Source organism: Mus musculus, chromosome 17, assembly GCF_000001635.26.
Source record: "Mus musculus strain C57BL/6J chromosome 17, GRCm38.p6 C57BL/6J".
Taxonomy (NCBI): domain Eukaryota; kingdom Metazoa; phylum Chordata; class Mammalia; order Rodentia; family Muridae; genus Mus; species Mus musculus.
The window spans coordinates 27,871,789-27,892,740 of record NC_000083.6 but is presented as its reverse complement, the minus strand read 5'-3'; the positions used below and the strand labels follow the sequence as shown (position 1 = coordinate 27,892,740).

Genomic DNA, 20,952 nt, shown 5'->3' with positions numbered 1-20,952 from the left:
GATGACTCAAAAGCCAAAGGCAGGGGCTGGAGAGATGACTCAGTGGTTAAGAGCACTGCCTGCTCTTCCAGAGATTCTGAGTTCAAATCCTAGCAACCACATGGTGGCTCACAGCCATCTGGAATGAGATGCTCTCTTCTGGAGTGTGTCTGAAGACAGCTACCGTGTACACATGTACAAAAAGTGGAAAGTAAATAAACCTTTTAAAATAATAATAATAATAATAATAATAATAATAATAATAATAATAATAAAGCCAAAGGCAGAGACCAAAGAGATGGCTCAGTGGTTAACAGCACTGGCTGCTCCTGCAGAAGGCCTGGGTCTGTTCCCAGTACCTAACAACGGTGACTTCAGCTCCAGAGGCCTCTTTTTATGTGTACTGACATGCACATACCCATAGAGACGCAACACTAAAGACAATTAAACATCTTTTTAAAACGCCAACGCCCTCCTCCCAAAATAGAGAACAGGTGTTGGCAAGAATGTGGAGAAAAACTGGGCTGTGTGTCACCCCTTTTATCCCAGCACTCAGGAGGCAGAGATCTCTCTGAGTTTGAGGCCAGCCTGGTCCACAAAGTGAATTCCAGGACAGCCAGGGCTACACAGAGAAACCCTGTCTTGAAAAATAGAGAGGGGGAGGGGGAGGCAAACAGAGAAAGATAGCCATGGAGAAGGGGGAGTGCATCCCAGCACAATGAGGCAATGTAAACCGGTCCAGGCAAATCAACAGCAGCAGCTCTCTAAACTAACAGTTCCCACATGACCTAGCCACCCCACTTTCAGCTATATTCAAAGGAATACAGTAGTTATTCAAGGAACGTGTGTACTGCTGTGTTTATGGTAGCCTATCCACAATTACCAAGTCACACAACCAACATGTGTCCACTGTCCAGTGACGAGAGTGTATGTGCGCATGTGCAGGAGACCCTGTCACTTGAGACAACTGGGAGGGACAGAAGGGTATAAACCACACTCTGTCACTTCTCATGTGATGTAGAAGACAACCAGACATATCACAAACAGATCGACAGTTACTGGGAAGTAGTCAATGATGAGAATGTAAAGATGATATCAGAGGGTATAACTGTTCAGCTGGACAAGAGAGTAATGGGGTACGCGTGGGATGATATATGTTACCTCATAAACACAGACATTATGATTCCTCACCATCCAATAAAAGGTAAAGGAAACCGGGAAGGGAGCAAGGGTGTAACTCCGTGGCAGAACGCTTGTCTGCCCAGAACGCTGAGGGCCTCAATCAGAGCAACACCAACCCAGTAATTGTTAGAATATCAAAGAGACAGAAACATGCTCTTCAGCTGTTCTGAGCTAATAAGAGTGTGTGTCTTCCAAGTGACAAATTTAACTGCTAAAAGTTAATCAACATATGGGGATGAAGGCTGGAGAGATGGCCCAGCAGTTTAGAGCACTGACTGCTCTTCCAGAGAACCTGGGTTCAATTCCCAGCAGCCACATGGTGGCTCACATCTATAACTCCAGTTCTAGGGGAATCTAACACTCTCTTCTGCCTCTCATGGCATTGTACAAATGTTACACAGACATATTAGAAGGCAAAACACACCCATATACATTACACACACACACATACACCTATACACACACACACTTTTTTTAAGTTAAGTTAATCACTATATCAACAAACAAAAAAACTTCATTATTTTCCAACAATAAAATACACAGGCAAGAGCTGGACAAATTTCTCAGTGTTAGGAGCACTGGCTGCTCTTATAAAAGACCCAAGCTAGAATCCCAGCATCCACACAGCAGCTCACAACGGCCCGACTCTAGTCCCAGGCACATGGTATACTTACGTACATTCAGACAAAATAATCATATGTGTAAATCAATATAAAAATAAAAATAGCAGGGCAGTGGTGGCATACACCTTTAATCCCAGCACTTGGGAAGGAGAGGCAGGCAGATTTCTGAGTTCTGAGTTGGTCTACAGAGTGAGTTCCAGGACAGCCAGGGCTATACAGAGAAACCCTGTTTCGAAAATGGAAAAGAGAAGAAAAGAGAAGAAAAGAGAAGAGGAGATTTTCAAAATTAAATATATATATATATACATACACACACACACATACATACAGGCAAAACAAAGATCAGACAGCAAACGTGTGTCACTGACAGCAGACACAAAACCAACCCTGGTCAGGTGACCTTGTAGCCTTAAGACCACTAAGATCTTCTTAAGTATTAAACAGTGACCTGTAAGAGAGACGGGAGTGTGTGGTGGATGCCTGTGACCCCAGCACTTGAGAGGCAGAAGAATAGGGACTTCAAGGCTAGCATGGATAAGATAAGCCCCCACCTACCCCATTATAAACCCCAAAATCTAAATATAACAATATCCTAGGAAATTTAGAGATCAGGCCATAAGAACAAATGTACTAAATTTTCTCTTTTGTTTGGTTAGGAAAGTATCTATTTTATTCTATCTCCACTCCACCTAAACCCTGCTGGGGTGAGCATCAGCCAGAGAGTGCCCTCTAGGGATAATGCAGCCGGGCTCCCACATACCAGACTCCAAGAGCATCACAAAGCTGTCACTTCCATCGCTGTCCACCGAAATCCGGTCGTCGGGGCCACCGCTGTCCAACGAGACACCGTCAAATGACTGCTGAGAGACTGTCCTCTTCATGGAGAAAAACCGGAGCCGGGCAGCACCCCCACTCACTGAGGCCACCACCCCCTCATCTGGCTTGGCCATGGCCTCCCTGTGTTTTAAAAACAAAAACAAAATCACCACCGCCCACTGACGGGCTCAGCCCCCCATCCTCAGGCTGATCCGCTTCCCCAGTTCTGACAGGTAATGTGAACACACACTTGCCTCTGCCAGGAGCCTTTCTGAATCCCAACTAGTACCATTAAATCTCAAGGTTAGTCGGAGTCACGCCACCCACAGAAGAGGTCAACTACTACCACCCTGGGGAGAGCAAGTGGTTTGAGTCCGGCAAGGGCAGCAACAGCTCTCAGGCTGAGCCACTCCTGCAGCACCACTCTGCAGCTCTGGGTGACAAGTGCAGGGTAGCTAAACTGACTCTGGCATTTAGTAAAACAGTGATAGCTCCCATTCCAGAGGAGCCGAGAGAGCCTCAGCACCGAGCCACTTCCTCAGTAGGAAGCGGGGGTGTGGTATCGCATGTGTCCCACAAGACTACAGGAATTCAGTGGGTAAAGACCTGGCACACAGGGCCCTTCAGTCTGGTGTTATCGCACCACTGGTACCCCTTCGTATGTGTGTGTGCTGATGTGTGTGCGCCTGTGCCTGTCAACAGATGCACGTGAAGACCAGGCATCTCCCTCAACTGCAGATCTGGTCTCCTCTTCACTAGTGCTAACGTTACAGGCATATGGTCAGCTTTCTTTTCTGTTCACCCTGGGAAACCAACCAGGCCATCTCCCCAGGCCCCACAGATCCTTTGCCGTTTCCTCTCCTCCGTCCTTGGCTGACTGCCCTTGCAGGCACACTTAGGACAATTCATACAGAAGAAAGCTCCAAGGAGCGGGGGAGATGGTGCCTCAGCTAAAGCAGCTGCCACCCAAGTATGAGGACCAGAGTTCAGATCCCAAGAGCCCACCAAACGCCAGTGGACACGGCATCCCACCGCTAAGTCAGGCTTGGAAGGCAGAGACAGGCAAGCTACCTAGCTAGACTTCATGGATAGGTGAGCTCGGGGTTTGCCTTAAGAGGTTCTGCCTCAGCAGGTCAGGAGGCAGAGTGATCCGGAATGATTCCAAACACCACCGTAGCCCTCCACACACACACACACACACACACACACACACACACACAGAGTGATCCGGAATGATTCCAAACACCACCGTAGCCCTCCACACACACACACACACACACACACACACACAGAGTGATCCGGAATGATTCCAAACACCACCGTAGCCCTCCACACACACACACACACACACACACACACACGTACACTCACAAGAACATGAGAAATGAGGACTGGAGAGCTGGCTCTGGTTAAGAGCCCTGGCTGCTCTTCCAAAAGACCTGAGATCAATTCCCAGCACCCAGACAGTGGCTCACAACCATCTGTAAACCCAACCCCAGAGGATTTGATGCCCTGTTCTGGCCTTCTTGCAGGGTAAAAACACCCATACACAAAAAGAAATAAATGTATTTAATTCAGGAAGAAATACAAAGCTCTAACTCCTCAGCCTGTGAGTCACCCAACACCCCAGGAGAGGCTCCTCACGCTGCACTGTCCTTCCTAAGACCACAGAAGCTCACAGGAAAGCTGCTCTGCCCGCCCTTCTGACCACACTTAGCACAGGACCCACCCGCAGTCAGAGCTCAGCCTGACTTTCCTCCTCCACCGCTCTGGCAGACAGAGGCTCCCAGCGCTGCCTCACGGAGCAAGAGCGAAGGCCGGCTCCTCAGTTCAGCAGGTGAGTCTGCGAGCACAGCCTCCCTCTCGAGCAGCAGATTCCTAGCCATAAACTGGAGATACAAGGGTCTGTCTGGGCATCAAATTTAACAAATAGACTACAAGATAACCACTGCAATGATTATTACAGCAAAATCAGGTGCCGTGGCACACACCTGTGATGCAAAGACTCAAGAAGACAAGGCCAGAGGAAAGTTCTGTGTAAAATATCTCACTGTTTTGGCACTAATAAAACTTTCGTTTCAGTATAAAAAAAAATAAATAAATAAAGGAGGGAGGGAGGGAGGGAGTTCATTCCAGACCAGAAGGACTATGGTAAGACATTGTCTTGTCTCAAAACACAAGCAAACACACCATTACTTGGGCTAAGAGTATGGCTCGGTGCTAACGGCACAACCTAGCATTTGTCAGGTCTTGGTTTCTTTAGCAAAACCAAGGACAAAATACAGATGCCCAATGCAGTGTCGGGAGCTGCGAGGCTACAACACCCTGAAGAGCTACGGGCGTTGTTCTTTCTCTAAGAGTGCACACCGCAGGGAGCAGGGAGCGCAGTGATCAGACCTGGAGAGAAAGCAGAGGCCTTTCCTCAGAAGGAGGCTAAGGAACACTCACTTGGCAGGAGGCAAGGACAACATCTTGTGCATGGTAGAAGTCATTCGATCTCTCCCCAAACTGAAGGCATCCCTAGTCAGGGACACAGCCTCCTTGGTGAGGTCCACGGTAGCGTGAAGCGCCTCTTTGGTGGCGTCCTTGGTCATGTGAATAGCGCTGGACAGGTCCCCCTCAATGCTCCTCAAGGGCACGGGCTCGCCTTGGCCGTTCAGAGCAGCATCCCTGTCCGCCGGGGACTTCAGCGTAGCCGGGGACCTGGCACTCTGAGCTCGGCTTAGCTTCTTGGCCTGGAGAGACTCGACCGCCTCGTGGCTCTTCCCTACTGGCTGCTGTGCACATGGGCCTGGGTCTGGTAGCTCTCCATCGCTGGGCAGCCTCTCCTGGGACGCAGCCAGGTTCTCACCGCTGCCGTCCCTCAGCACCTTCTCGGGGCTTACTGCGCCCTGGTCTGAGGAGGCATCAGACTTCGGCTCCCGGTCCTCGGATGGTGACAGCTCAGAGTCTATGAGGCTGGTGGTGTCTGAGCCTGCAGAGTCCGCGTGAGCAGTCCCAGGGGCAGGATGCATGAGGAGAGCCACCTCGGCACTAGGGAAGAGAACGCCAATGCACACGGTCTGGTCCTGCAGGGGAGACCCGGTCATGGCCTCTGTGTCCTTTGTCAGCTGCTCCTGAAGGCCCTCTAGCACCTCCTTGAGGCGCAGCAGAGCCAAGTACTGGTAGTGGTCGAGCCTCACTCTGACATGGGCGGTGGAGTGGACAAGCATGTGAATGTCAGCCACATCCTCCAGGTCTGCCACACGGCCTTTGTGGTCCACACCAGCATCACCTTCTCTCACCGCCGCTGCCGGGCCTTCTGTAGAGCCTGAGAGGCTCTTCAAATCTCGCTCTGTCTTTGACCTCTGATGGGACACAGACTCAGGGGCAAGGGCTTCAGAGTGCACAGGACTGCCAAAGCTGGCTGACTGTTTTAGCCTCCCTTCCGAAGCCAAAAGGAGCCGTCGTGCCTGGGCTTGCTGCCAGCGGAGAGGAAGGCAGGCCCAAATGGACAAGGGGAAGGGAGCCACAAAATTCAGGGTATGGCCTCTGAAGTTTTCTGTGCCTTCAAAGTCCAAGGAGATCTGGGTGAAATGCAGGGACCAAAGATCCTGGGATGCGGCCAGCCTCTGAGGAGGGAGGGAGTCCATCTGGAAAGCATGGTGCAGGAAGAGCATGTGCAGAAGGCTGAAGCCCCCTGCCACCTGGGGAAAGTGACCGTAGCTACAACGAAAGAACTCGGTGGCAGCGAATCCCCGGAAGAGACTTTGGAGGTCTGGGCGAGTGCAGTTCGGGGCATGCCGGGTATTGGTGGCAATCATGGAGGACGTGGAGAGGACCAGCGCCTGGGGGCGATGCAGCTTCGCCAGCTCTCTCGTCTCCAGGGGGAAGCTCACCTTCAGAGAGCGAGCGAGACACAGTTAAGGCCATGCCAGCAAGCACAGGGCATCTGAAGCCAATTTTCCTGCTTCTGCCAAGTGGACACAGCAGAACTACAGCTCACCACCTTGGAGGGGATGTAGCTGTGTCTCCCCACACGTGACAAAGCCCAGCTCTGGCCCTACCTTCAACCAGAATGCGTCCAGTCGGACGTCCACGTGCTCATCTCTTCCCCTCGAAGCTTCCAGCTTATAGATGGCTTTAAACTGCTCCAAGCTTCGGTATAAATCTAGACAAAAGAGGTTTCCCCAAAGCAAGCTGACAGGATCCACGGTAAACGTCAGCCCGTTTAACTGGATGTAGAGATTGGGACAGGGAACTGGAAGCAGAGAAAACAGAACGTCACGTACAAGGCGGCAGCTAGACACTCACAGACCAGCAAGCTGCACTAGCCCAAAAGTAAAAACACCGGAGCCCTGCACACGGCATGGCTTTCCTTGTTCTGCTTTTGAGATGGGGTCTCACAGACTCCAGGCTGCCCTCACACTCACATGTAGCCATGGACAACCTGGAGAGACTATCAACTTCTGATCCTCCTGCCTCCACCTCCCTCACCCCAGGGCAGTTTTAACTTCAACAAAACTGACTCGCCACAAGTGAGACCATATACAGTGGCCTCAATGTGGACAAAGGTGAAGAGCAGCACCAGAGGAAATGGCAGCCCAGCTTACCCGGAAGCTCCTGATTATCCGGGAAGTAATACTCTGTGAACTGTACGTGGATGGCAGCCACCTGAGGCGGGAGGTGGTGGCGCTTGCGGCTGCAGGAGAGCAGAGTGGACGGCTTCTTACTTGGCTGTCCAGCTGTGGAAACCTGAGTAACCACAAGTCACTGTGAGCCTGTGTCACCACACTCACAACAACGTCCTCCCCTGAGGGGAGGCTCCCAAGCACATGCCAGGCACTGTCACGTGCGCTCTGCACTGTCCCCCAGCCGCTCTGCTGTTTGGTTTGGGGATGGGTCCCATGTAGCCAGTCCAAGCTCATTTCAGCAGGAGGCTGTAATCAACACTCCGAGAACATGCCAAGGCCTCTCTCAGAGGCCATGCTCAACAGCAACTGGCCAACTGGCCACCTCTTTAGGAATGAGGCTAACAAGTCGTGGGTTCTACATCTTGGTTCATGTTATTCCTCAACACCCTACACCCCAGTGTCCCCATGTCCTCACCTGGTGGATGTCCAAGTCATCTACTCGTACAACCAGGCAGCTAGAGCGTAAGCGATTCCATGCTGGAGCCCCAAAGGCAGCCTGCCGGCCCTGAGTAGGGCTTTTGTCCAGAGGGGTCTTTCCAGGACTAGAGAAAGAATCTAAATAAAAAGGAAAAGGAAGTAGATACATTCGTTGCTCATTATTAATAAAATCGAGAAGGTAAACCAGGGTCAGTAATGGCACGAAAAGGCAAAGGGAGCCAAACCGCTGGGTGGGAGCTCAGTGACCGGCTGGGTAAGCTTGAGACAACGGCTACTGACAGAGGGGGCTCCAGAAGACAGGGTCACAGGCATCACACTAGAGCAGCTGGGGCCAAGAGACAGTGCTTCACCTCCACCAGCTACTTAAAGCTGGTCAGCAAAAGGCTGAGCAAGTAGACTCCTGGGGTGGGGGTGCGAAAACCTACCTGCTTTCCTCCGGAAGGGAGGGTCCACCCCCAACAGCCACGGGGGCTTCACACTGCCCCCCTCACACTGCTTCTCCACCCGACTCTGAAACTCTGTCACCAGTTGCTGGGCCCAGTGGCCTCGGGTTTCCATGGCCTCACAGTGCCGCACCCAGTGTTTACAGCTGTCACCTAGGGGATGGAGAAGAACATGATTTCAGCCCAGGACCACAGTCCAGTGCCCTAGTCAAAATTCAGAATTACCATGCCCTTCCAAGCTCCACATGCAGCTCTCACTCCCTAGGGGGCTCGAGGAAGGGGCCACTTCTGGCTCTGGACTACTAGAGCTTTTAAACCCACTGACCCTGAGGGGCTTAGACACCACCCAGGGTTAGAGATGTCATCTCAGAAAAATTCCAAGCACCCTCTAAGCACATGCAGCAATGTCCTTGGTCTGAAGCCAGAACTCTGTCCTCAAATGTCCAGGGCCATGCTAGAACACGTGAAGTTTCTCTAACCTGCCCGATGGAAGGGGTAGTAGTCAAACGCCATCCTGCGGAAGGTGAGCTGCATAGCACCACCCGTGAGTCTGTTTGCAGAGACACCTATGAGAGAGAGACACAGGTGAACAGCGCTGGAGGAGTAGAGAAACCCGAGCATCGCCCAAACCACTAGGAAGCCCTCTGCGGGCTGAACCCTGATCCTCCTGCAAGAGTAACCAGTGTCCTTAACTGATGAGCCTGTATCTGTCCTTTATATACTAAAAAGAATACGTAAAGATTCCTTTGTTCAACTCATGAATAAGAAACAATAATAACTGTTAAATGAGCTGCTTTAAAGCTATTAGTATTGAAGTTAAATCTAAACCTATCATCACTGATAATGCTTTGTGGAGTTTCATTGCTTTTTAGTGAAGGACTCATTAATCTCAGGTTAGTCTCATACTACTCATACTCATACAGCCAGGAGTGACCTTGAACTCCTGATCCTCCTGCCTCTACCTCCCAACAGCTACACTTATAACCCATACAACAGCAAAAGTGTGCTCTTTTTATTTGGAGGAAGGGTGTTCTTGAGACAGGGTCTTGTCATGTGGCACAAGCTGGCCTCAAACTCATGGCAATACTTCTGCCACACCATCCAGAGCAATAGGATCACGGTTGCATCACACCACCAGCGAGCGCACAGTGTGGCCCAGGCTGGCCTCAGACTCAAGGGACCCATCCAGGATTAAAGGCATTCACCACCACTCCAAGGCCCTAGGCAACACTGGGAAGAAATTACTACACAATAGCTGTTCTAATAATCGCTTCCTCCAGTGGAAAAGCCAGGTTTACACTGTCGTTGCTCAAGTGGAGGTGGAGTTTCTGCAAGAGCGAGGAGGAGTCAACTACCAGGCATGCTGCTTGGTGGAAAAGACAAAGGGCAGGCACTGTCTGTCCCCGAAAGCGAATCCTGGTCTCATTACAAGAGGTAAATATACAGCAGCTGTGGCTGGGCTTGGCGGTCCAGCACCGCACAGCGCTCACGAAGTGAGGGGTTCAACCCTCAGCACCACCAACGCAAGTAGGTAAGAGGCGAATAGCAAATGCAGCCCAGCCCACAGCTAGCGGCGTACAGAAGAGAAAGGGCTGACACAGGTGAGCACGTAAAACCGCAAGGGAAAGGGAAAGGGACAGCGCTGACTGGGTAAGCAGGGAGTCAAAACCATACTCCAGGTCCCCTGAGCCAGTGCAGCATCGCCCTGGAGCCTGACAATGGCTGCAGTAAATGGGGACAGGCTGACTTCACTTATTTCCTACCCAAGGACAGTCAAAGAAGGTAAGTGAAAGGTTACTGGTCTCTGCGGGGATCATAAAGAAAAAAGTCAATCCAGAAGTGGATGCTCACAGTCAGCTACTGATGGATCACAGGGCCCCCAATGGAGGAGCTAGAGAAAGTACCCAAGGAGCTGAAGGGATCTGCAACCCTATAGGAGGAACAACAATATGAACTAACCAGTACCCCCCAGAGCTCATGTCTCTAGCTGCATATGTATCAAAAGATGGTCTAGTCGGCCATCATTGGGAAGAGAGGCCCCTTGGTCTTGCAAACTTTATATGCCCCGGTACAGGGGAACGCCAGGGCCAGGTAGCGGGAGTGGGTGGGTAGGGGAGCAGGGCAGAGGGAAGGTATAGGGAACTTTCTTTCGGGATAGCATTTGAAATGTGTATAAAGAAAAAATCTAATAAAAAAAAATCTGCCAAAAAAAAAAAAAAATAGAAAAACGTCAATCGTTCTGAATAAATATAATACACGTGTGATACTATTTTATCACTAATACAACATAACCTCTCTACACATATAAATACAGTATATATAAATGGGGGAGGTTTTGAGACAGGGTTCCTCTGTGTAGACCAGGCTGGCATTGAACTCATGGAGATCCGCCTGCCGCTGCCTCCTGAGTGCTGGGATTAAAGCTGTGTGCCACCACATCTGACAATCACAACACAGTACTAAAATGACTCAACTCTGAACATTCTGGTTCTGGGTGGAGCTGGGGGCACAACACCGTCTGTCTGGATACATACAAGGTCTGTGTTCACTCCTCAGCTCTAATGAAGAGACAAATCTGCTGAGGTCTCCTAGACTCAATTTATTTTTCCTAAAATCCTCGCCAGTGGTTCTCAACCTCTAGCAAACACCAGCATTTGGAGACCTTGGGAGGTAAGGGTCACGCTGGTCGGGCTCTGGCCATGAAGCTCTGCATCCGCATGGTGGGAAAGGACCTGCTGTGTGTACTGTGTGACTGCTGGCTCCAGCATACTCTAAAGGCTGGAGAGCTCTCCTCCCACTGACACAGAGCTATCCCAGAAGGGCTGGGTCCTAAGCAGTGCCCAGATTCTGGGTGCTAACTGAAGGCTGAAGGCTAGAGGGCAGTGTCGGTCAGAAGAGCCTTCATCCGAGGCTCTGCCCAAGACCGACAGTGGTGGATGGGCCGAGCAGCTGGGCACAGGCCTCTTCATACCTGGCTCTCGGGACTGGCTGTCATCGCAGATGTGCAGGTCCAGGCGGGAGATGAGGAGGTGGTAGGAAGACTCCTTCACGTCAAATTTCTCAAAATACTGGCTGAGACGACTGCTGCTGCTGCTGCCCTGGCTGCCACCGAATGCCTGGGCCCAAGTCTGCTGAGCACTGGGAGCGGGTGGAGTGGTCTACTTGTGACAGAGAGAAGGACGTCCATCAGGGGCTGGAGAGGTGGCTCGCTGGTTGATAGCACTGGCCGATTCCCAGCACCCACGGGGTGGCTCACACCTGTCTGTGAACACTCCTGTGGATAACACTCCAGTTCCAAAGGGATCCAATGCCCTCATATAAACATGCGTACAGCAAAACCACCAACGGACATACAATAATAATAATAAGGTGAAAGAGAGAGAGAGAGAGAGAAAGAGAGAGAAAGAGAGGAAAAAAGACAGGCAAGCAGACATGCAGACAAACAGACACACAGGCGTCATGTCCAAGCTCTGAGAGGTTCCTTTTGACGCTTTCTATAAGCTTAGGTCCACAGGAGTAAAACCATGATGTAATACACCCCTTCCATCTCTGTCTAGTGACACTGCTGCCTAGTGTCTCACTGAGCACTCTCCTGAGAAAGAAACTCAAACCCCAACAGCCCACCCGCACCAAGTCTAATGACTGTGTCCTCAGGCCTCAGTTGCCCTCAGTCACCTCCTCTAGACTATCCTCGCTAAGTGCACCGTCGTCCTGGTGGGCAGTGCTCTCTCTCCTCTGTGCTCTCAGCGCACGGGGGTTTCCTGTTACAGCAGCAGCCACAGTACACATGAGCAACTTGTCAACTGTCTATCTTCCAAGACATGTGATGTCCCAAGGGCAGGGACCAGAGGTTCATGCCACTTCCTCCCTCCAGAGGCTAGCCCCCCATCTGACACACAGGGGAACCCAGTGAGCAGAAGCTAGCCCCAAATCTGACATACAGGGGAACCCAGTGAGCAGAGGCTATCCCTCTAACTGACACACGGAGGAACCCAGTGAGCAGAGGCTAGCCCCCCATCAGACACATAGGGGAACCCAGTGAGCAGAGGCTAGCTCCCCATCTGACACACGGGGGAACACAGTGAGCCGAGGCTAGCCCTCCATCTGACACACGGGGGAACACAGTGAGCAGACCAAATGAGTGAGACAGGCCCAAGCAACTCCACATGTGGTGAACCCTATAAGCAAGCCAAAAAAGGCCTCCATTCCCCCAACACCGGCACAAATCCGGGCTAACCACCTGCCTCCCCAGCCCAGGCAGATGCCTAGTGTGCCTCTCACCTGCACAGACTCAGGAGCCAGGCTCTTTCTCTGCTGGGCAGACTTCTCCATGGCCTCACTCAGCGACTCGGCGTACTTCATCATCGCCTTGAGCTGTGAGTCCGTCAGCACCCAGAGCAGGTCGTCCAGGAGGAAGGTCAACTTGGAGGCGACCACATTGCAGTCTTTGGTCTGAGGGGTCACAGAGAACACAGTTTAGGTCCTTGTGTCTTCCAAGGCCTCAAAGTGACCGTGCTGCCATTCCTGACAGCCTTCACCTTCCAGGTGAAGAGGACCATCAAGCACTTTGGCAAGCCAGCTGACTTCTTACACAAGGCCTCAGGTTTACTTGATTTACCAAAAGCACCAGCCGGCCCAGAGATGCTCAGGCCGGTGTGTACGTAATACGGGTGGAAACCGGTTTCTGAAAGTACCGGAACAGGACGACAGAAGCTTCTCCCACAATGGAGAGGCCATGAGGACAGTGGCACAATACCAACTTCCACAAGTTTCCTGGCACGGGGAACTCACTCACTCTTCTCTTGAGGGCTATCTGGATGCGGCCTTGGTTGGTAATGAGCCTCAGTGGGGTGGTAACTGGGTCCTGATCACCATTTTCTATGGCGTCTGCCTCAACTCGGAGGGTCTGCCAAGTTATTTCCTTAAATGTTAAAACCTGGAGGGAGGAGAGTAAAAGCCTCAATCTGTGGCTCAGGAGGCCCCGAGCGGGACTAAGCTGCGCTCTCAGCCAGCATCCCGACAGCACAGGCTTGGGTTCACACCCATAGCTGAGCAGTCACTCTGGACAGAAAGGACAAAGAGGGGACAGCTCCAACAGGGAATAGAATTCTTAGGGGTTCCCCCTACTTGGCACCTCTCCACTCACCACCCCTCAGAATGCTAAGGCTGTCACCTCTCCTCGGCGGGGATCAGTGATGCGGGTCAGACGCAGGTCACTCTGCTGCCAGTTGGGGTTGACACTATAACCCTGGAGCTGCCACAGTTCAAAGGAAGCATGGAAGGCCTTGGAGTGGATCTTGATGGTGATGGAGTTGACCACAATGAACATTCCCTCCACCACCTTCTCAGCAAAGCCATACTCACTGCAACGCACAGAGGAGACGGCGGTCAGGGCCGGCGGTCAGGGCTGGGGCAGCAGTCAACATGGCTGCTTATTTTCCTTACTTCTCTGTTTTCCCCCCTAAATTTTTGGTTGGGGATTTTCTCGATATTTGTTTTATTTTTGCTTCTGTGTATGAGTGCACTGCCTGTGTGTCTGCACATCTCGTGGTTGTTGGGCCCACAGAGTCAAAGAAGGGAATCGGATACCTCAACCTGGCTGGAGTTACAGAACCCAGATCTGCTCACAGAGCAGCCGGTGCTCCTAACCTCAGCCACCTTCTGCAGCCTCTAAGTGTCTGTGCAATCTTCAAAGACACCAAATACCATGAATACGCAGTGGGAAGATGAAAGAAATGCAGATAGTCCAAGACTATGCTCAAGAATGCCTGCACCTCCGCCTTGCCTCTGGTAGCCAGCAGGAAACAACACTTCTCCATCCCTGAGAAGCCAGAGATGGCAAAGAGAGAGACACCCAGAAAGAAGGTGGTGGTTCACACCAGTAATCCCAGCACTTGGAGGCAGAAACAGGGGGAAGTCTGCGAGTCTAAGACCAACCTGCTCTGGGGATCCCTTCCCCACCTTCAGCACTGGCCCTGCAGGTGGACACACACACACACACACACACACACAGAGGCGCCTGGCATTTACACAGGTGCTGGTGACCAACCCCAATCCTCACACTTTCGAAGCAGGCGCTTCACCCACTGAGCCGTCTCCCCAGCGCCTACAAATACCTCTTTAAAGAAGAAAACAACAAAAGGAACAGGCCTGGAGAACCACACCTTTAATCCCAGAGACAGAGGCAGGCGGATCCCTGTGAGTTTGAGGCCAACGAGTTCCAGGCCGGTTATATAGTGAGAACATGTCTCAAAAGAGAGAAAAAAGAAAGGAAAAAAAAAAGATAGAATAGAAAAACAATTTATTTTTTGGGTAAGTTATATTCCGTTAGAAGGAAAAAGAAGCTTCCTGCCCACCCTCCAAAAAGAAAAAAGAGTGACAAAAAGAGTGACTCCAGGCATGAAGACATGTATAAACTGTTAAAAGCAGGTACAGTGTGGGCAGTGAGGGAAGCAATTTGACCGCTGCTTCCGTTACCACCTGAGCACTTCCATCCCGAGGTGTTTATCTGAGAAACAAGAGCGCATGCCCACACAGGCACATCAGAATGGACGGCCATGAAGCCAAACCTACAGGTGAAATGACAGCCCACTGGGTGGAAAGCTGACCGTGGTGGCACAGCTGCAAGCCCAGCTCTTGGGACGGGAAGGCAGAAGGATTGGGAGTTCAAGGCCAGCCAGTGCTACACAAAGGCAGCCTGGGCTACCTAAACCTCGCAGGGTTTGGGGGAGGGCTGAATTCCACCACATGATGGAAGGTAACTCAGTGCTAGGCTCTGTGTCCCCAAGGTCCATAGTGCTGTAATAACAGAGTACAATGGGGCATCTGGGATTTGCTTTCAAAGCCTGGAGTACACGGGAAAAAACTTAGGCAACATATTGGTAACTGCTGAGGTCTAGCATTTGAAACACGGGGATTTGATGTACTAGCCCTATCTATGTGCTTCAGTTGTAGGTTTGAATTTCTCAGTAATCACAGTTTAATTTAAGCCAGGAAAATTGAGACACACTTTTCATTCATACAGGTTCACACACATCCCAGGCTAAAGCAGGAAGATCCTAAGTTTGAAACCAGCCTGGGCTACAGAGCAAGACCATCTGTCCGTCCGTCTGCCCATCCATCCGCCTGCCGCCCGCCCGCCTGTCCTCCTCAGCGAGGCTCCCAGAGACTGACCTCTGTCCCGAGGCAAGGGCGATAGGAGACTGCCCGTTGGGGGGGCGAGGGTCCTCACAGGTCTGCATCTCCACCTCCACCTTATCCAGACACTGGAACACAGAGAGAGCTAAGCGTCCACACAGAACTCACACAGCACCGGCAGGACAACAGGACTGCACTACAAGCCTTGCACCATCAACACAAACCACACTTCAAACTTCCTGTCTAGATCCCAAGGGAATTTAAGAATGGTGCTTGAGCAGTAAAAACCATTATTAAAAAAAAAAAAAAAAACAAACAAACGCATGCCAGGTAGTGGTGGTGCGCACCTTTAATCCCGGCACTTGGGAGGCAGAGGCCTGCCTGGTCTACACAGGCTATATAGTCTGAGGCTATTAGAGAGACCCTGTCTCAATAAAAACAAAAAAGCAAAAAAACAAGACTACTTTCAAGTAGAAAAGGCCATTACCAAGCAGATCGGGTGTGTCTTCAACTTGGTCCACTGGATCTGAAAGAGGAAAGCACAGATGCAGGCCTGTGACAGCCGCTCCTTAAGTGAACAAGCCTGCTGGCTCGGGACGCACAGTGCTCAGACCCCACTCTCACCTGGATGGAGGCCCGATTGCAGTAGACCCTAGTGATGGCCAGCCAGGTAGGCAATTCCAGAACATTCTGCAGAACCTCTTCGTCCAGCTCCAGATGGGTCAGCTGACCCTCCCCTTTCAGAGTGCTCAAGTTGATTTTGTCCGGGGAAAGATTCTTAGTGAACCTGCAGAGGGTGACAGTAAAATATCATTGTTCCCAGGGCACAGTGGTAAATCAGACTGTTGCAGTCAATCACTGCATGGTCTCCACCATCGCTCTACTGACGACGGTCACCATCCTCCTGATGATACACGGCCTTCTATTTCTGCATCCCCATATAAAAGTCTCCTAAAAACAAAGCAGCTAGGCCAGATGTATGTGTACACGTGTGATCCTGTATGTGTGATGAAGATCAAGGCCACAATGAATCTGAAGCCAGCCCGGGATGCAAGTTACTCTGCCCCAAAGAAACAAGACAACAAAGGACTGCAACTAAACAGAAACACAAATGACGACAGCTGGTGTTTCATTTTCCAAAAAATATCTATTACCATGTGTGCACGTGAATCATGTGTTTGTGCAACATGCCATGGCACACATCTGAAGATCAGGCTCACACAGCTAACACTTAAAGAGACCTAGAGGAGCTAAAGGTGTGTTTCAACAATTAAAACTGCTGGCTGTGGGCTGGAGTGATGGCTCAGCGTTTAAGAGCACTGACTGCTCTTCCAAAGGTACTGAGTTTAAATCCCAGCAACCACATGGTGGCTCACAACCATCCATAATGAGATCTGATACCTTCTTCTGCTGTGTCTGAAGTCAGCTACAGTGTACTTACATATAATAAATAAATAAATTAAAAAAAAAAAAACTGCTGGCTGCGCTTTCAGAGAACTGGAGTTTGGTTCAAGCACCCACATCAAGCAGCTCAAACCGCCTGTTAATTCCAGTTCCCAGGGACCCAATTCCCTCTGCCTGCCCCAAGAGCACCCACAAACGCGCACATACAACACCTACAAATAATAAATACATCTTTCAAAAAAAATTTGGAGTGTCTCCTGTGTTACGAAAAATATTAAAAAAAAAAAAAAAACGGCCTCGCTACCACAGGCCACTCTCTGCCCACCAACTCTCCAGCACAGCCAGTGCTCCCAAGATCCCTTCAATGCCACACCAATCCCACACAACGACCATCCACCCCGTGGTCAGCCGCCACAACACCCAGCAACCCCAGGCTTCCCAAGCTACTGCCAGCAACTCTCTGCCCCATGGGGCTGGCCAGCCATGCACTGACGGGCAATGGCTGACCTGTTATCTCAGGGAGACTCTGACTCAGAACTCCAAAATCTCTCCACCCAGCTTGATAGGGTCCCACTAGCAGGTCACTACCATGCCAGCCCTGTGCTTCAACGCCCCCACGGCCTCTGTGGTGCACATAAGGCGAACCCACACACCAGGCAGTGGTGGTACACACTTTTAATCCCAGCACTTAGGAGGCTGGGTTTCTGAGTTTGAGGCCAGCCTGGTCTACAGAGAACAGGACAGCCAGGGCTACACAGAGAAAACTACCTCCAAAAACAAAACAAACAAACAAAAAATAACAGACACCAAAAACAAACAAACAATAAAAAATTCTTTAAGCCGGGCGTGTTGGCACATGCCTTTAATCCCAGCACTTGGGAGGCAGAGGCAGGTGAATTTCTGAGTTCGAGGCCAGCCTGGTATACAGAGTGAGTTCTAGGATAGTCAGGGCTATACAGAGAAACCCTGTCTCCAAAAAACAACAAAAAAAAAATCTTTAAAATCAACTAACTATGAAGCAGCTTTGCTCTTTACACCAGAGACCAGCTATCTACCAAAGGGTCCTTTCCTCTGAAAACTATCCTTTTCCTGAACATTTACTCACAAGCAAACAAAAATGTGGTGAGAAAAAAAAAAGTCCATCTACTTGGACACTTGCTAAAGAACAAAACAAGAAAAAGCAAAGGAGTATAGTGCATGGCCCTGGAAGAGAGGAATGGAGGCGAGGGCCCAAAGAAGGGGTTGGGGTGGGGTGGGGCGGTCCTAGGGAGGAAAGCAGGCAGAGCAGGAAGCTGGCCAACTTTGCTATCTCAAGGTACAGCAAGCTCCCTCCAAGCCCCACATACAGTTAAGGGATTCAAAGATCACTATCACGTGTAACAGCCCCAGGCTGGCCTCACACTGGCAATCCTGCCTTCACTTCCAGAGTCCTAGACTGCAGGCAGGTATGTGCTGCCGTGCCCACGGAGGGACTTTCAGAGAAGACAGGAAGGAGGAGAGGGACTGGAGAGAGATCAGCAGGTAAGAACACTCACTGGAACCCACACTGACAGGAGAGAACCAAATCCCACAAACTATACACACATGTGTGCACACACACCAATGCACACCACACACATCCCGAAATAGTTTTAAAGAAAAAAATAACTTGAAAAGCCCACCCAAGGAGAACATATATATTCCATGCATATATAAAGGAGAAAGTATCTTTATCTATATGCTCCCTTCCATAAGAGATAAACTCTAAACACAGAATAAGCTATATTTTTTTAGCACTGAGTGATTATACTAAAGAAATATGACATAACTAATTTCTACATTGTGTTCTTTCCAAAATCTCTCTCCAGAGTTGATATAAAATAAATGACATTCCTCGGGCTGAGAAATGACTCACGCTCTGCAGAGGACCAATGTCAGTTCTCCCCATCTGGGGCAGGCAGCTCCCAACTGCCTGTAATTTTATTCCTAGGAGACCCTGCACCTTCTTCTGGCTTCCACGGGCACCCAGGCACACGAACACACACACACAACCACACACTTACATACACACTCTAATAATAGCTTCCATCTCATCTGTATAAGTTATTTATATCTTTTTTAAACAGATTTATTATGTATACAGTGCTCTGCAGTCCAGAAAAGAGCGCCAGACCTCATTATAGATGGTTAATGAGCCACCATGTGGTTGCTGGGAATTGAACTCATGACCTCTGGGAAAGCAGTCAGTGCTCTTAACCTCATCTCTCCAGCCCTATCTATACCTTATAATCAGGTCTTCCCAGCTTTATTCCGATGCTCCTTTATCTGTTAATCAACCATACAAATGCCAAAATTTGTAAGTGCTTATCCCTTAAATGGCATGTTTGTTATATTTGGTTTCCTGAAAGTGAGTTTGGAATACAGTCTAGGCTGACCTTGATGTGCTGACCCTCCTGCCTCAGCTTAACGAGTGCTGGGGTTACAGGCTGAGCCACCACACTCAGATCCATTCCTCCTCGTCCTGCTAACAGTTCATCCAGAACCTACCTGGCACAGTCTGTGCTTGAAGCCTCTCAGAAACGGTTAGAGGACACTTGGAGGTGTAACTAGCGGTGTACGACTTGCCTAGCATATCCAAGGACCTGACCTCACACCCCAGAACTCAGTTAAAAAGAAACACACACACACCTAAGGGGCAAAGGAAGCTGCCCTTTAGTCACCCATAGCCTGCTTATTAACCCCCAGAAGTAGAATAAATCTCAATTTTTTGTGTAATGTTGTAGTGTAATATAATCAGAAACTTTTTTGAACTTCACCAACCCAATGCAATCAGCAGGATCCTTCTTGAGAATGCCAGGGCTAATTCATGTCCACCCCAGCAAAACGCCTAGTCTCCATCCACCAAGACGCTGGCTGGCAACCACAGAATGCATCCTGTTATCAGCTGATGATCAAGCAAAGATGCATCAAACATCAAAAGCAGAACACTGATATTCAAAGCCTTTTGGGTTGGGGATGGGGACTTAGATCAGAGACACAGTGCATGCCTAGCGAGCATAAGACCCTGGGATCAGTCCTCCTCAGTACATTACCCGACCACAGTGATGACTGTGTAAGGATGCACCGCTTTCAGATGGGGACACTGGGTGATGGATCCTTAGGCAATTCCTATTGAGCATAAGTACATGGCTCTAGGTATAACAGCATACTGCACACTTAGGCGCTATGATATGCAAACACACTCTGCATATCTGGTCTGGCACCGACCAAAATATTCTATGCAATTCCTCACCAATAATAAACAGATTCCACCTTATAAGCATCTCTAAAAAAGCAGCAAGGATTCCTTAGACGTAAATCACATGTCCAACACACAAGAAGCCCCAGAGGGGGCCCCTAGGGCCAGAAACAAATAAGAATTCAGAACACAGTGGTACCTTTAATTCCCAGAACTCTCTGAATTCAAGGGCTGCCTGGTAACACAGTGAGTTCCAGCCCAGCCCAGCCAGGGCTACAGAATGGGACCATCTTTAAAACAAACAAACAAACAATACTCCCTAAACTGCTATCTCTCACTGTCTTACAGCAGTGAGAACGAACAGGTTTTAAAAGGTGGTCATGAAGCCGCTTGTTGTGGGGAGGAGCAGGGACACTCCAAACTGAGGCTCTGCCGGTGCCACAAACACTCTGAGCCTTTAAACTCAGCCCATCAGAGTGGCCCAACAAGATTCAACTGAGGCCATATCATGAGACCAACTGTCTTACGTCAGCCTTGGGGAGCCAGATGAACCCCTCAAGGAACTATGGGAATCCGAATCTGTTAGAAGAAGCTTTTTTTTTTTTTTTTTGCTGTGTACCTTTCTGACCTCCACAGTCCCTGGCACCAACTTTACTGAGCATCCCTCATAGGCCAGGGTGGCTAGAGAGGCTAACAGGAGCCTGGTATCTGCTCCATGTGTGGATGTGGGGAAACATTGTCAGGCCATCTGTTACTATTACTGAGCACAGAGGCTCAGCTGAAATCAAGTTGGAGAAACAGACAGATCAACCTCATCTCTGCCAGAGAAATGCAATCTGCCAAAGAGGCAACGGGAAGACTCTGAGTCACCCTTGAGAACATAGAACACAATTTTCGGAAGCCAGCGTTTTTAAACCTGCAGACTTTAAGAGCAAGAAATTTTCTTGAGTCAGGGTGCCAAGTAGCCCAGGCTGCCCTTGAATTCAGTACTTAGATGAGTTCCTGAGTACATATCTCAAATTCCTGCTCCTCCGGCCTCA

General features: G+C 50.1%; 1 protein-coding gene across 1 annotated transcript in view; it reads right to left on the bottom strand.

Moving 5' to 3' along the window:
• Uhrf1bp1 (UHRF1 (ICBP90) binding protein 1) overlaps positions 1-20,952 on the bottom strand; it is a 43,534-nt gene that overhangs the window by 7,300 nt on the left and 15,282 nt on the right. Inside the window, exons 2-15 of the mRNA NM_001080769.1 lie at positions 15,916-16,078; positions 15,779-15,817; positions 15,328-15,419; positions 13,328-13,517; positions 12,950-13,090; positions 12,436-12,606; positions 11,126-11,312; positions 8,634-8,720; positions 8,137-8,307; positions 7,689-7,828; positions 7,193-7,334; positions 6,647-6,840; positions 5,049-6,478; positions 2,545-2,741 (exon numbers count right to left, since the gene is read on the bottom strand). Of these exons, the coding sequence (NP_001074238.1) occupies positions 2,545-2,741; positions 5,049-6,478; positions 6,647-6,840; positions 7,193-7,334; positions 7,689-7,828; positions 8,137-8,307; positions 8,634-8,720; positions 11,126-11,312; positions 12,436-12,606; positions 12,950-13,090; positions 13,328-13,517; positions 15,328-15,419; positions 15,779-15,817; positions 15,916-16,078 (3,344 nt within the window). The remainder of the gene's footprint in view (positions 1-2,544; positions 2,742-5,048; positions 6,479-6,646; positions 6,841-7,192; positions 7,335-7,688; positions 7,829-8,136; positions 8,308-8,633; positions 8,721-11,125; positions 11,313-12,435; positions 12,607-12,949; positions 13,091-13,327; positions 13,518-15,327; positions 15,420-15,778; positions 15,818-15,915; positions 16,079-20,952) is intronic.